The 14,166-nt window shown below is 39.5% G+C and overlaps 1 protein-coding gene across 3 annotated transcripts in view; it reads right to left on the reverse strand.

Moving 5' to 3' along the window:
- The window catches only part of elavl4 (ELAV like neuron-specific RNA binding protein 4), a 106,876-nt gene extending 97,431 nt beyond the window's left edge, over positions 1–9,445 (reverse strand). The window contains exons 1-2 of one of the 3 annotated variants that reach the window (XM_028443638.1): positions 9,401–9,445; positions 8,960–9,100 (exon numbers count right to left, since the gene is read on the reverse strand). In XM_028443638.1, the coding sequence (XP_028299439.1) occupies positions 8,960–9,085 (126 nt within the window). In that variant the 5' untranslated portion in view covers positions 9,086–9,100; positions 9,401–9,445. Of the gene's footprint in view, positions 1–7,982; positions 8,613–8,959; positions 9,101–9,400 lie in introns of those variants that run through there. The other 2 variants (XM_028443641.1, XM_028443639.1) reach the window with 2 other exon arrangements.
- Positions 9,446–14,166: the final 4,721 nt, after the last annotated feature.

Here is a 14,166-nt window from a genome sequence, read left to right on the forward strand (position 1 = left end):
TGGATAACGGATATATTGGCTCATACAGTATATTAAATTGAAACATTGATATATACAGGATTTATACTGTACATAAACCAAAATTCTTCTTATTTTACCCAGAATATGATTCAAGACAAAGAAGCAAAACTTACTAAATGAAAATAAGGAACTTTAAATAATTTGTATCACTGTCAACATAAGGCCTCTAAAGCCATTGATAAATATGTAAATTCATACTTGTGCAAACTATATTTCCTGAATACAATGTTAAACAAATATTCAATAATATGTATTAATCAAAACAGGCAAAATGTAAGTGTAAACAATGAACTAGTAGCTTCTCCCAGTGTGTGATTTTGTAACGATTCCTGTCGATTCAAAGGTGGCAGCTTATAATGCAGAAAGCACAGCACTGAGCCACAGAAATTCCACACAGCAAAGAAGCTAATCAGTTACATATTATAGCTTGATCGATTAATCAGCTGGGCGATTGTCCGATATCGATTAATCGGTGAAAGCTATCTGGCCCTACCAGTTAGTGTTGGATTCCCAAGTCTATTCAATGGAAAACCAGAAGAAGTCTAGTTTTTCCACTCATCAACCACTTTATTCTGTGTCCATGGGATGGGCACACACACACACACACACACACACACACACATGCACACGCACACGCACACACACACACACGCGAAATCAATCATGTTGATCCCACAACAAGGTTTTGCTACATTTCTCACAGACACTTTGTTTAACTTAGACGTAAAGTTGTTTAGCATGGCTGGAGCTTTGCCCTACAGAGATGTGACACGGTGCTGTTTAAATACCTTGGTAGAATATAGAGCGAGTCCTTGTGGAGTCACTGTGTAAACTCCACAAACAGTGCTCGGGTGTTGTTTCAACTGGTCACATTTTCTCAAATGTGTTAATTAAAGAAAATGGAAGCTTAGAGTTGCTAAGTACTTTGATCAGAATGTCTTTTGACCTTTCTCATGACAGGATCCTGATCATTATTGTATTTGAAATCATTTCAAAATGTTAAAACTCAAATATGAGAAGGTTTGCGTAGGTGCCCAGAAAAGGCTCAACTATGCAGTCTCTGTTGAGTCTGGCATGTGCTCTGGCACTGAGAGTGTATTCTCAACAGGACTCTGGTGGATTAGTGTCCATTTGGACAACAGAGCGGCCCACAGCTTGAGGTGACATTCAACTTCAGCGGGGTAGCCGCTGCCACACTGATCCTAGTGTAGAGTAACCATCAGTGTTATTCAATCAGTGTGAAGACATATTAGTCTGTTTGGAAGAATGGAATCAAGAGTGAGGAGAAAAACTGTGATTGACTTTCGCTTGATGACTAATCTTGTCATTTGAAGCCAGGGTGTGGTTTTGTGCAGCGACTTCTTTGGAGTGTGGTGGGTCGGTGGATCATGGGGATTTTAGCGATGGGCTTTGGAGCTGTGACGTTTTTGTGTTTGATCGTGGTCGGAGTACATCCGTGCTCAAAGGGCAAACTGCTGTGGTCCATCTGGTAAAGGCTTAATCATATCTTCCCTCCCACACACACGCACGCGCACACACACACACACACAATACCGCTCAGAGAGCTTCCTTCAGTTCCTTTCATTACATCTCACTATCAGCCTTTTGTCAGATTTTCATTTTCACTTTCTGAGCCAGTGAGTCCCCGTTTCCTTCTATTACATGCGGGAGAATGTGCGACCTACGGTCTTTTGTGAATTTCAGAGCCTTATGAAAAATCTCACACCACCAGGTCTTCATAAATGAATTCACTGTGGTTCTTAATAAAAAAATAACCTTTCATAAATTAGACACATCCACAGTTCACATAGCCCTATACTTCATCGGGCTGGCCATCGGTGCTGTGGACCGTAGCGTACACACACACTGCACAAATCCAGCTCTTCAAATGTCACTTCATGCTTAAACTCCCTCATGCTTGAAGAGAAGCAAGTATGTAACGCACGAGAAAAAAACCCCACTGGGTTTTAGTATAAATGCCCACATGCTGAGAGACATGTTTGAGTTATCTTGTGGACTAACTTAGTGCTGAAAAAGTGTTCATCATGTTCCCATCAGTCGGGCTCTTAAATATAGCTTTAGGAATATCATATGAATGCAAACCTGCAAAAACAAATGTGAAGATAACATTTAAATTAAACATTTATTGAGATTTCATGGTAGATATGGGTGTATTCCTATAAATAGATTCACTTTTCTTTATTATCTTGTCATTAATGTATAGGTTCAAGACATACTCCTCAGCAAAAAGCTGCTGTTAGAAGACATTTATTATTAATGGAAGTGAGAGGTGAGCAGATATTGATGCTGCTGTTGTATCTCTGGGTAGTGTCGGACTCCTCCTAGACAAAAATAACAGGAGGATATACATCATCGATGTCTATTTACTGGGCCTTTTCAAATGGCTAAAAGCAACACGTTAAAATTATTACCGTATATGTATATTTTGTAGATACAGTTGAAATCAGTGCACATTGAAGCAAGTCTAATGGTGCAATACTGGAACTTTCACCTATACACTAATGCACAAGTCAGCCATACATTATTTATTCATGGTGACAGCAGATACTTTGCCTCATCCTCAGCAATTAGTAAATCAATAAAAACACATTGGCTTTGAAGCAGTCCATTCTGAGAAGTGGAGAAAAAGATAGCGCTCTTCATCAACATGCCAGAATCCCAGAGGTGGACAATCGCTCAAGTACCGACAATGTTTGTCAGCTTCAGTTACTTCAGGCGCTGAGCCGTCAACAAAAGACGTTTGTCCTCTAATTGTTAATGTCAAAATGACCGGTAGTTATTGTATGGCAAAGACTTTCAATAGACAAAACTGTCTCTAGTTTTGTTTCTTTTGTTTGTATGAAAATGTGCATTCGGAGCTGCATTGATTTGATAAAATCGTCGACGTCTTACGTTGGTTTCTTTAAAATTGACATAATTCCCTTACATTTTTACCCAAGTGATCAAATGATTGCATCATACACAATGAAACTGATTTTCTTCGCCTTAAATTCAAATTAGACTTCTTTGTCAATCACCAACGGTTCCTAAATCTTCCTCGATAATTGCTTTCAAAAAACAAACCAAAATCACCAGATTTGAGGACACAATGCTACTTTGTCTGCAGTCTCGCTCGATTCTTCTATTATTTTTGTCAAATTAATCCTCTCAATCCAAACAAAGTAGCGGCAACTGAATGCAAACACATTATCTCGAAGAGGGAGGACATTTAGTTTGGAAATGAAATCTTTTGTATTTCCGTGTGAAGGATTCTCTTTTGCACAGCTCTGGGATTTTCCTCCTGAATGAAAGAATTTTTTTTTTTTCCATTATTTTTTTTACTGACTGACCTGTACAAGTGGAATTACAGATGTGAGGTAAATTCTACAGAATTGTGATTGTCCTTTTGGATAAATAGATTAAGAAAAGTGATAAACACAATATGAACTAACACTTTGTTAGAATAGATTAAATAGAATAAAGGTTATTACTATATGCACATGCCAAAAAAGAACAAGTATAACAGAATTCCTGTGCATGTCCCAGAGTCAGATTAAATTAACACATACAAACAACAACAAATCAGCCAAGACAGTACAAGTAAAGGTGCAAACAAGGAAAGGAAGCATACTCAATAAAAAGAAATAAATGAATATGACCTAAGTTGTTTTAGACGTTACTGTATTTTACTTTATTTTTCAGGGGGAAAAAAAACAACTTCTCAATTATTTCCTGCTTTGCTTTTTTGGAGCGGGGCTTTTTTTTTCTAAACCTTTTTAGTTTGTTATATTTTGATTTATAATTGTACTTGTGCTTTTTCTTTAAAAAAAACAAAAAGTTTAGTGTTAGTTTGTGAGGAAATAATCTTTATTAGCATGGAGCTGCCTTCTTTTAAGAGGAAATACATGAGACTATTGAATAGGCCTGGACGTCCGTTACCATTGTGGATAAAAAAAAAGTCAGATAATTATTGTCATGTTTTATATTTGAAGCTGATTCGTATAAATGAATAATAGTTAATTATCTAAGAAGCGATATGTCTTATTGTGACATTTAACACCCGCTATGCGTTGTTTACTGAAAGCATACAAGATCACCAAACACATTGTTTAGCAGGGTCTGCGAGAGCAAACGTGTTAGTGTGTGTGTGTGTGCGTGTCCGCTAGCAGACACCTGCTCCATTCTGCAGTGATGGCTCCCAGCGGGGCTCAGGCTCAGCTGCTGATCACTAGGCCCTCCCTGCAGCACTGGTGGCCAGCACGCTCTCTCTCTCTCTCTCACCCACATACACACGCACACACACACGGCATTATGTTGCCTGTAAATATGTCACAGCATAGTCATAACTTGTGCTAATATAAAATAAGCTATATATAAGGATGACGTGGTTTAATTTTTTTTATTAGTCTTCTTGCTGTGGTAGATAAAGCTTTGGGTTCTGAGGTAAAGGATAAAATAAACCTAAAGATGCATTGGCTATCTGCTTATCTTTACATTTCACAACTTTACGCCTTAAAAACAAATTGTCACAAATCCTAAATATGTCATTGGTTTTTACACACACACACGCCCTGTTAATCAACCTTCATTGTACTCGTGGCCTGATTATTACTCCTGGTTACGTTTTTGCACTGATCTCTACCTCGGTCTCTTTCTCTGAGCATCTTTCCCTCTGTGGCGTTTCTCAGTCTGCTGCACCTGTTTGTGCCTCAATGGCAGCAGGGTTGTGGAGCATAAATGAACTAATTTCCTGGATAAGGAGAATACTGCAATCAAGGCGAGGGGAAATGTGGTGAGCGGCAGATGGAAGCTAATCATTGTTATGAAATAGAGATGACCTCTAACTATCTCCAAGCTGCTAATAAACCATGGCTGCACACAACTGCCATCTACTTGTTCTTATAGACTGCTGCTTTTGTTGTTGTGGAGATGATGTTTTTGGGTATAGGTCTAAATGAATGAAACTCTCCTTTTTGAAATGTTAAAATAGAAAAGATTGGAGTTGTCAAACAAAGCCCGGTGTCACACGGAGAACGGCAGCTGCCTGCAGTGGGTAATCAGTGAGTGAAGCTTTCTACAAATTACCGGCATTCAGCTCTGAAGCACGGTTTACTGCAGGCTTTTACATACAGGCTTCTGAAGATGAGATCTCACTGACTGAAAAAGGAAATAAATTGCTGTTAAGTTTTTGTGCATGCCATTCGCATTTTTACCCACTTGAAGGTTATTTTAAGCATCTTAACGAGAGAGATACCATGAATGTTGTTTGGTTTTTTGGTTTTTTTTTACTTGGTAATAGGCTCTATTTGAATTCAAACCCTGCTTAAGTTCTCGCTGACGCACCGCCACCACAGCTTGAAATACAAGACGTTTGACTTTGAGGATGTACACGCCCAGACAGTTATGTTTTCTACGACCATATACTTCCACAATACCACTGTACAATAGCAGACAATACAAAGCTCGGTGCTGCATAGGTCATGTTGGAGGTAGATAACAGTAATCAAGCCAACCTTTCCTCTGAGCTAAGCACTAAATGTATGAATAAGGGAACATAATTTACATTTTTAGGAGTCAAATATAAACATTTGTGCATAATAAAACAGCTGTCAAAATAAAAATGCTGAAATGCAGAGCTCCTATTGAGGATTTACACATCAGAGCCACCAGAATCTTCCACTACATTAATCTAATGCATGCTAATGATCTGGCTATGCCTCATGAAGGCATCATTAATCACTATAACGATGGCCTTTTTTTTTTTTTTTTTTTTTTAAAGCATGATTTCACACTTGTACAACCTTAAGTGCTCACACACGCACACCAACTAAAAACAAATTGTCACTAAAGATTGTAAAAATATTTCCAAAGTAAGAATTGTTTCCCAGCAATAGAAAATATTTTTCTTTACCTCAAAGACAAACAGGTATTTTACAAAACAGAAAATTTAGACTTCAACTGCTTCACACTGTGGGCACCAAATCAAATAATTGTATTTTCATGTTTTACGTTGAAGTTGTTTCACTAAATCACATTATAGAACTAAAAGGGGAAAATATTTCAATAAGTTGATCATGTCTCCATACAAATAATTCTCAGCTCTCCTGTCACTGACTGATTTGGCACCAGCAGCTTCACGCAAACATCTGATTACACACAGAATCAAAATGAGCAGCGTTCTGTACTCATGATGAAACACCGGGCCGATGTCTTTGAACTGAATTAAGAAATAGTAGCAACAAATGAAATAAAAGTCAAAGTATTTATTTGAAGCTTAAAGTCACATGGCCACATTTTACTTCTTATCCTCAGTGTGCATTTGCATACACTTGACGGAAACCCCTGGGTACAGTCAGCAGCATGACAGTGGGTTTTGAAAGCTTCCGGGAGGCTCTGGGGTGTGGATCTAAGCCAGTTTGAAGGGGAGCCGAACCAATGAAGAGCCCACAGCAGATTAGACACCCACAGCTTCATGTTGCTTTAATGCAGCGAGTCAGGGATTTTCTTACAACACTTGCCTAAACGCTCAGGGTTTTTTCATGCCCTTCTTTCACTCACATTTCCCTCTTCTTTTTTTTTTTTTTTTTGCCTTTTAGCTTTTTTCATTTAGATTTGAGTCCGGGTGACTTCAGAGTAAAATGTCCCATCTATCAACAGTGTTTTGCAAATGATGATTGCCATCCACCCACTTTTAAAAGTCAAATCAGAATATAATATGCTGTAAAATATGTCATTTCTAAGAAGTCCACATCAGCTTCCTTTTCCTCAGCTGGGATGTAACGCTTGATATTTACCAAACTTCTGCATAAACAGTACATGGTCCAAAAACACAACAAATCAACACATTACAAAAAAATAATAGATGCCGTAGTCTACTAGAATTCAACAAAGAAAAATACACTGCAAACACACAAGCTCACACGTACGCATACACACAAACACCAAAAAGTCCCTCGATACCAATCTGAATTGCACACATTCAAAGATGACTGCACACAACATTGTAAATATTTACCAGTACTATACCCTTGGGGATACAGATGAGATCCCTAAACTAGTGTGTTGCTCACTTTTGCTGTTTTAATGGACAATCACCATCTCTTCTTTTCACTTGCATATTCTTCCTGCTTTAGTACATTAATAAAATAGAATTTAATTGTCTATATCTTCTTACCAGAAGAGACCCGGAGCCCTTCTGGGCTGGCAATGACAGGTGACCCCTTGGAAATAGAGGCAAACGTGTTTCAGGCACGGAACCCACATTACTGGCTGCTACTGCTGAGAGCTGCCTGTACCTTGCCATGATCTTCATATACTTCTTACAGCACCGACACACTCATACAGACACGGAAGAAGAAGGGAAGAGAAAGAGACGCAGAGGAAGAAGAACGATTGGAGAAATGAGCGTGAGAGAAGGAAAGCAGCGCAGATACCAGCAGGGAGGAAGCACAGGGAGGGCAGTAAAAGTCTGACGAGGGAGTATAGGCAAAAGGATGAGGGGAAAAAAAAGAAGGTAGAACTGAAATTATAGGTAACGTTACCCTCACTCAGATACATGTGAGTGTACGCACATGCTGGTACACACTTAAGAATATATACACATACTACATGTTCCCAGGAAGACGCATGTACAATTTTAGCCCCAGGTGTGCAATTTCAAAAGCGAGATTGCGTTTGAAAGGTTTGATAGCTACCTTTGTTTTGTTACAATAGGTGGACATAAAGTCTAGGCACTGGCTCTGCTTTTATTATCACAAGGCAGGATGAGAAGTAGCAGTCCTCTTACCGAGCATTCAGCTGTGGTGCTTTAATAAAACAACTCGTGTTATCAATCATTCTCTCTGTGAGCCAGCTGGAGCGTACAGACATGCACGCGCATGGACATACGATAACACACATGACAGAATGGTTGGCAACAGACAGACAGGTGAGGCGTGGAGAAAAAAGGCAAATCTCTTTACCTCATTGCTCAACAAAGCAGCGTTGAGTGTTCGGCTTATTTCAAACATGTTCAGATTGGTTGTTTCTTTCAGTCTGTCCTGTAATATTTAGATTCTCTGTTTCTGTTTGGGAGTCAGTCCCGAGAAGTCAAAAAAAAAAGAAAGAAAATTAAAATTGTTTTTAAAAAAGAGATGAAAAAAAAAATCCTCTGTATCTTTCTTATTATGTAGATTTTGATTTCTCAGTCCCGCGTTTTCTCTCTCTTTCTTTCTTCTGTCTGCCGATGCACTTCTGGCTGTAACTGTAGCGATGGCGTTTTTTGCCCAGGATCTCCGCACGCGTCTAAGCAGTCAATATACTGTCTTTAAAAATCTCCCCAGAGTCAGCACATTAAAGCAGGCAGTCAGTGGGTCGGGTTGGCGCGCTGGCTTCCTCCCTTATCTGTCCCCCGCACACTGGCTTGCACAAAACGCTCCGATCCTCACACTGCTCGCTAGCAGATTAGCCGGTCCCAAAACATAGCACTTAGTTTAAACTCCCCTCCCTTTTTTCCTCTCTCTCTCTCTCTCTTGTTCTCTCTCTCCCTCGAGCTCTCTCACTCCATCTCTCTCTGAATCACTCTCTCTTCCCCTATTGCTTACGCATTGAGGCAGTGACTGTTCACCCTGCTACCACAAGGTGGGAAGACTGTTCTAGCAGCTGTGACTGCTTTCATCCAGCTGCCACTCCTAGATTTTCCCTTTTTCTCTCCATTTTGGATAGAAGGTGTTTAAATAACACATCAATGTAATTTATTGATGATTTTTACTCAAAACTCTGAGATTGTTAATAAAAAGCTTGTGGATTTAGCTTGTGGCTTTTAAGAAAAAGGTGCGTCAAAGTCAAAAGTATACTGTCAAAACTCATTCAGAGTAAAAACACTTGCAAAGCACAGTATATATGTCACAGAATGTGCCACATTCGTAGTGTATCGGAACAGAGAGGAAATTAGAGGTACCTCTCTGTAGAATCCAACAGAGGGAGGGCGTGAGGGTTGGATTGATGTGAGCATCAAGGTCAGGTGGTTGTCCTTTTCCTCTGCAGGGTGTGGCAGCGAAATGACGAAGCAGCCAGTCACAGGCATAGCAGGAAACCCCAACTATGAAATGAGCAAGCCAAAAATAAGCGTCGGTAGAAAGATGAGCCAAGGATGAATCATTATCTCTTTGAATTCCTTCCCAGTTAATGAATTTTTAAGTAGTGACTCATTGTATCTGCATCTGCTCTGAAAAAAACAAAACACAAACAAACACAGTTTGTTTTTTAGCCTTCAAAGAGAAGCAGTATATTTTCCAAAAGGGATCTTACAATGCTAATTTGGAGCGTTATGACAGTCTTCTAAACTAATAAAATGTCAATAGTGCATTGCTAATGGCTTGAATTGTGAAATTATACCCACGCATTCATGCTTGCTTTTTGCTGTTTCAGATCAGGCTGGCTAAAGCATTCCTTTAATAGCAGCCTATTGACAGTGGACCATCTGTTTAGGTGAACGCTGTTCAGCCTGTTGGAGAAAGGAGAAAAGAGGCAAATTATTAGTTTTAAAAATTGTTTACGTCTACAAGGGAAGAGACATTATGTAGCGAGACTAACACTTGTCAAAAATGTGACACGCAATATTGTTTACATATTTTAAATTAGCACATTGATTTTCCTTAATCATATGTTTTGGTTTTTGCCAAGATGTGTGAAGGTATCATTAGCATCTTCTAAGTGGTATACGGCACGGTTTTAAGTGTCTTGGCTTTGATTCTAGACTGGCTGCTGCCCACCTCCCCGTTCTTTAATGCCCAGCATCTCTGTGGACAGCTGGACCGGCACAGCCCCAGGGGGAGCTGTCAGTCGAATCATCCAGAGTTAGAGCTGATTCCTCAGTCAGCTGCCTCTCAAACCTTCCTCTTTGACCCAGGCTCACTCCCCTGAGCCCCCTGATAGCTGTCACCATAGTGATTCTCTGAGTACTTTCTTCTACTCTTTAAAACCTGCCACCCCAGTACTACCTCTCACACAACTGCTCGTCTCCAACTCTTTGCCACTTATGGGTGGTGTTTAGATTTTTGCATGACTTGTTTGCTCATTGGAGATTGGCTACATGTGTGGAAAACCTCTTCTGGCCAGAGAAAAGAGGATTTCCCTGAACTTGTTGGAAAACAAATGAACACAAAGATATTCTACCTTCATAGACACACACACACACACACGTGCCCACGCCTCAATGGGAACATAAACAAGAAAATCTTCGTGTCAGTATGTTTTTTTTTCCCCCTTTCAGCTGCTGTACAGCACTGAAAGGACTGACTTGTTTGATCATTTTAGGTTTTAAAAGCAAAGAGTCTTTCTGAGAGAATGAAGCGCAACGCTTGAAAATGCCTTTGCTGTGCCAAAGCTGCTGCTTTCCCAAGGGGTTTCTGACAAGTCCTTCATGGGATTGTGTTGAACGTCCTCTGATCACAAGAATCTCAGCTTAAAATAGCTACCATTGATTAAACTTACTGTATATCCTGCATGTGGTGATGTCGACATGTAAGACAATCATATGTTCACAAATCCTGGAAGGTCAAAAAAAGTCTTCATACCTGTATAAAATTACACCCTCTTGAGAGATAATTAAAATTTGAGAAATCCTATGTTGAATGTACAACTCTTTGATTCTTTACCAGTTTTCACATGATGGAAATATCCATTGAATCTTGAATGCACTTTTGTTACGACTGTTGTCGTATGTCAGTTTTGTTTGTGTTCTACCTGTGTTTCTGTGTTGTGCGCTGGGGGGTGTGTCTCTCTATTAACAGCCCAACCTATGTGGTCTGTGGAAGTAACGGGTCCACTTCAGATTGGCTGACCTTCGGTGGACGGCGGCTACAAAAAGACCCAGATGACGTCTGATGGGGCCAGAGGTGGTTCAGAGGGTGGGTTATCCTACCCATGCTCCAACCAGCACGTATCACGTCCTTCTGTCCTTCCGACCTTTGACAGCTGACAGTTTGACAGTGAGACCGACGCGGTTGTGTGATACGTTTTCTTCAGTTTGGCCCAGTTGGCTAGAAAACCTATGTTCTTTTATTTTTGGGTTCTGCGTAACCCAGTTTGGTAATTATTATTTTTCTTATGTGGCTCAAATAAATAGCCCTGATTTTGGAAAAGATGTGTTGGTGAGCTGCTTGAGGCTGGTGTCGGATGACGTGTTCATGTGCCGTTCAGTGGCTCCTAGGCTGAGTGTAACAACTTTGCTGATACTGTGACAAAACACATAATATTCATATTTAAGGTATAAGATCAGTTTGGAACAGTGGTGACTGTTGCTATATTTACTCCACATTTTTATCAGTTGGCTTGTACGCAGACTAGTTTAGAGCATTGTGCAAAAAAGTTAGGGACAGCTCTAGATTTGTCCATACCTGTGTAAACAAATTGTTCTGATGTACTGTGATGAACAGCTGTCAAACAACTTCTATCAAAATGAAGTTGATGGCGCTATACCAACTTTTATAGTATCAAAGATTTTTTGGTTTTATAGACCCTATGGAATTGGTGAAGTTAGCAGTACGGTAAAGTGCATCAGTGCATGGTAAAATATTACTTAATTTACCTCTTGGATTATTATAGCTATGTTATAGTATCTATTAACACTTCATATTTTTTAATTTATCTATAATAGTGGTTCTCAATCTTTTCAGCCCGCAACCCCCAAAATAAAGGTACCAGAGACCGGTGACCCCCACTGTACCTGTAGGTGGTTGAACACATATGAACATTGAAGAACAGTCATGTTGAGACAAGGCCCTCTATAAGGGGGAATAAAAGGGGAGAGTTTTTTGGGGCCCATCCATAAAGTGGATGAATCTGTGATAACCACATTTATTTATTGATATGAATAATATCCACTATTATCAAGGAAGTTTATTATTTGTGCCATAGCATATAATCATTTTAAAGGCATAAATCCTTGTTTTAATCAAAAATAAAAATAAAAAATTGAAAGTGCCCAAAAATGGTTTCAAATTTAGTGAAACCACAGAAATTGGTAAAAAAGTTGCAAATTAGAGTGGCCACAACATACAGAAAAAGTAGTAAAAATGGTTTAAAGTGTCAATATTAACTGGAAAGTGGCAGAAAAATTAGAAGAATTAGTTTAAACTGGCAAAGTATGGGCATGACAAATCGTGAATGCGATTAAATTGGCAAAAATAAGCATGAAATATGGTGAAAAAGGTTAAAGGTGACAAAAATGGGTCGACACTCGGTGGGAAAAGGGGTGGAATGGGTTTTTTAGTGCTGACAAAGTCTTGAAAGTAGAAAAAATATGCCAAAAAGGCATTGTAATTTTGTGGCAGAAATGGGAGTAATGTAGCAAAAATATGGCAAGAAAAAGTAATGAAAATAAATTAAAATATGGCAAGGTTGGTGTAGTTGCAGAAAAATGGTAAAAACAAGCAAAAATTTGCTCAAACTCTTACTAGACTATCAAAATAATATGTAGTGCCATTATATTAAAAAGCACATACAAATACAATAGTAAAATACTATATAGCTGAGTATTTGGGCCATAAGAGAACTATGCTTTATAATCTAAAAGATGGCACCCAGTGCTATGGGACTTTCAGTTTCTTAAGGACTTTGCATTCATCTTTTTTTTTTCCAAAAAAAGAAGTTTCAATTTAAAAAAAACTAGAACTTACCAGGTAACTGGTGACCCTGGCACAACAGCTATGTGATGTGTTGTTTAGCAAGGAGAGAGAATCAGTAGGTAAATGTAGGTCAGGTTGATTAGTGCAGGTGTGGCCACTTAAAGAGTAACTAAACCCCTGCTTTCTGTTGACCTGCCACTAGGAGGGAGATTCAAAAAAAAATAACTGCCTTGACTTTGGGCATTATAGCGGTAAGACACGCCCACTCAGTCAGCCCACAGCGCTGTGCACAGAGACAGACGGTATTACACACAATGATGTGTCTGTACTCACACATAGCCAGTTTACTGCTGAGATTTGTCACTACCACTACAGGCACACACAATCACAACGTGAAGCTCACACACAGCCTTACAGACACCACTCAGGGGCAAACGGCACTCCTCTCCCTCCACCTCGCGCGCACAGCGAAGACGTACACACCCGTCCGCGCACACGCAGAGACAGACGGGAATAGACACACATAGCTCGATGAACCCTCTGATTAGCGCGGAATCTGCTCTTTATAGAAGCACAGAGTCAAAAACATCACTGCTGTTTGGAACACAGTGAACTTCCTCATTTTGGCTCTCAGTCAATGCTCACTGAGGGCTGTAATTGGAGGAAACCCTCCGCCCTCCTCTCACGTTTTATAGGGGGGGGGGGGGGGGGGGCAACAGTGAACGTTGGTGATGCAGGGCAATTTAAAGGATCCATTTCAGCCAATAGAAAAATTTAATTGTAATAGCCAGCGTTCAACCCTTAGTGGCCAGTAACTCTGACATTTTACAACTAAATATGCAAAATTAAAATACTTTTACTAAAATGTGAAGAGTGGGACTAATAAACAGCACTACTTAATACCCATATACATATGTATTCAGCAGAAAAAGGTGGGTTTTGGATTTAGTTACTCTTTAACCAATCAAGCCTTTACATTGCAGTGAGTGGCTGGAGTAGAATGGCTTTACAACACTCCTGTTAGGAGAACCTACAGAACTAACTGGAGATACCTCAACTAAACTATTTGCAATGGACAAAATTAGCTACGAAAAGCCTGCAAACCTGTCTGTGTGCTGTGAAATAAACCCTTACCTGGTCAACCAGATTACTCTCATGAAATTTGTGACACAGACAAGATTTTTTATTTATTTTAAGCGCTGCAGGGCACAATGTTGTTTACGTGATGCGTAACATTTTTCATTTGTGCTGTGGGTGATAAGTGTTGTTGCACTTCCTCATGAGGATTGCAAATCAAAGTTGGTTATTAGCAGCTATCACCTTAACCATAACCCTTCTTACCCTAACCATAACTGAAATCCTGAATGAAGTGTAAAACGATGCAATTACACAAGATAACTTCCAATCGAAACACATGCCTATAGTTATATCAATAATATTAGTAAAAATTTTAATTTCAAGAAAAAGTTAAAACAACACTTCATGCAAATAAGCGCAAAACTTTCGGGGCTGCGCTCAACGTTCAATAAACCAATTG

This window comes from Gouania willdenowi, chromosome 4, assembly GCF_900634775.1.
Source record: "Gouania willdenowi chromosome 4, fGouWil2.1, whole genome shotgun sequence".
NCBI classification, from domain to species: Eukaryota; Metazoa; Chordata; class Actinopteri; order Blenniiformes; family Gobiesocidae; genus Gouania; species Gouania willdenowi.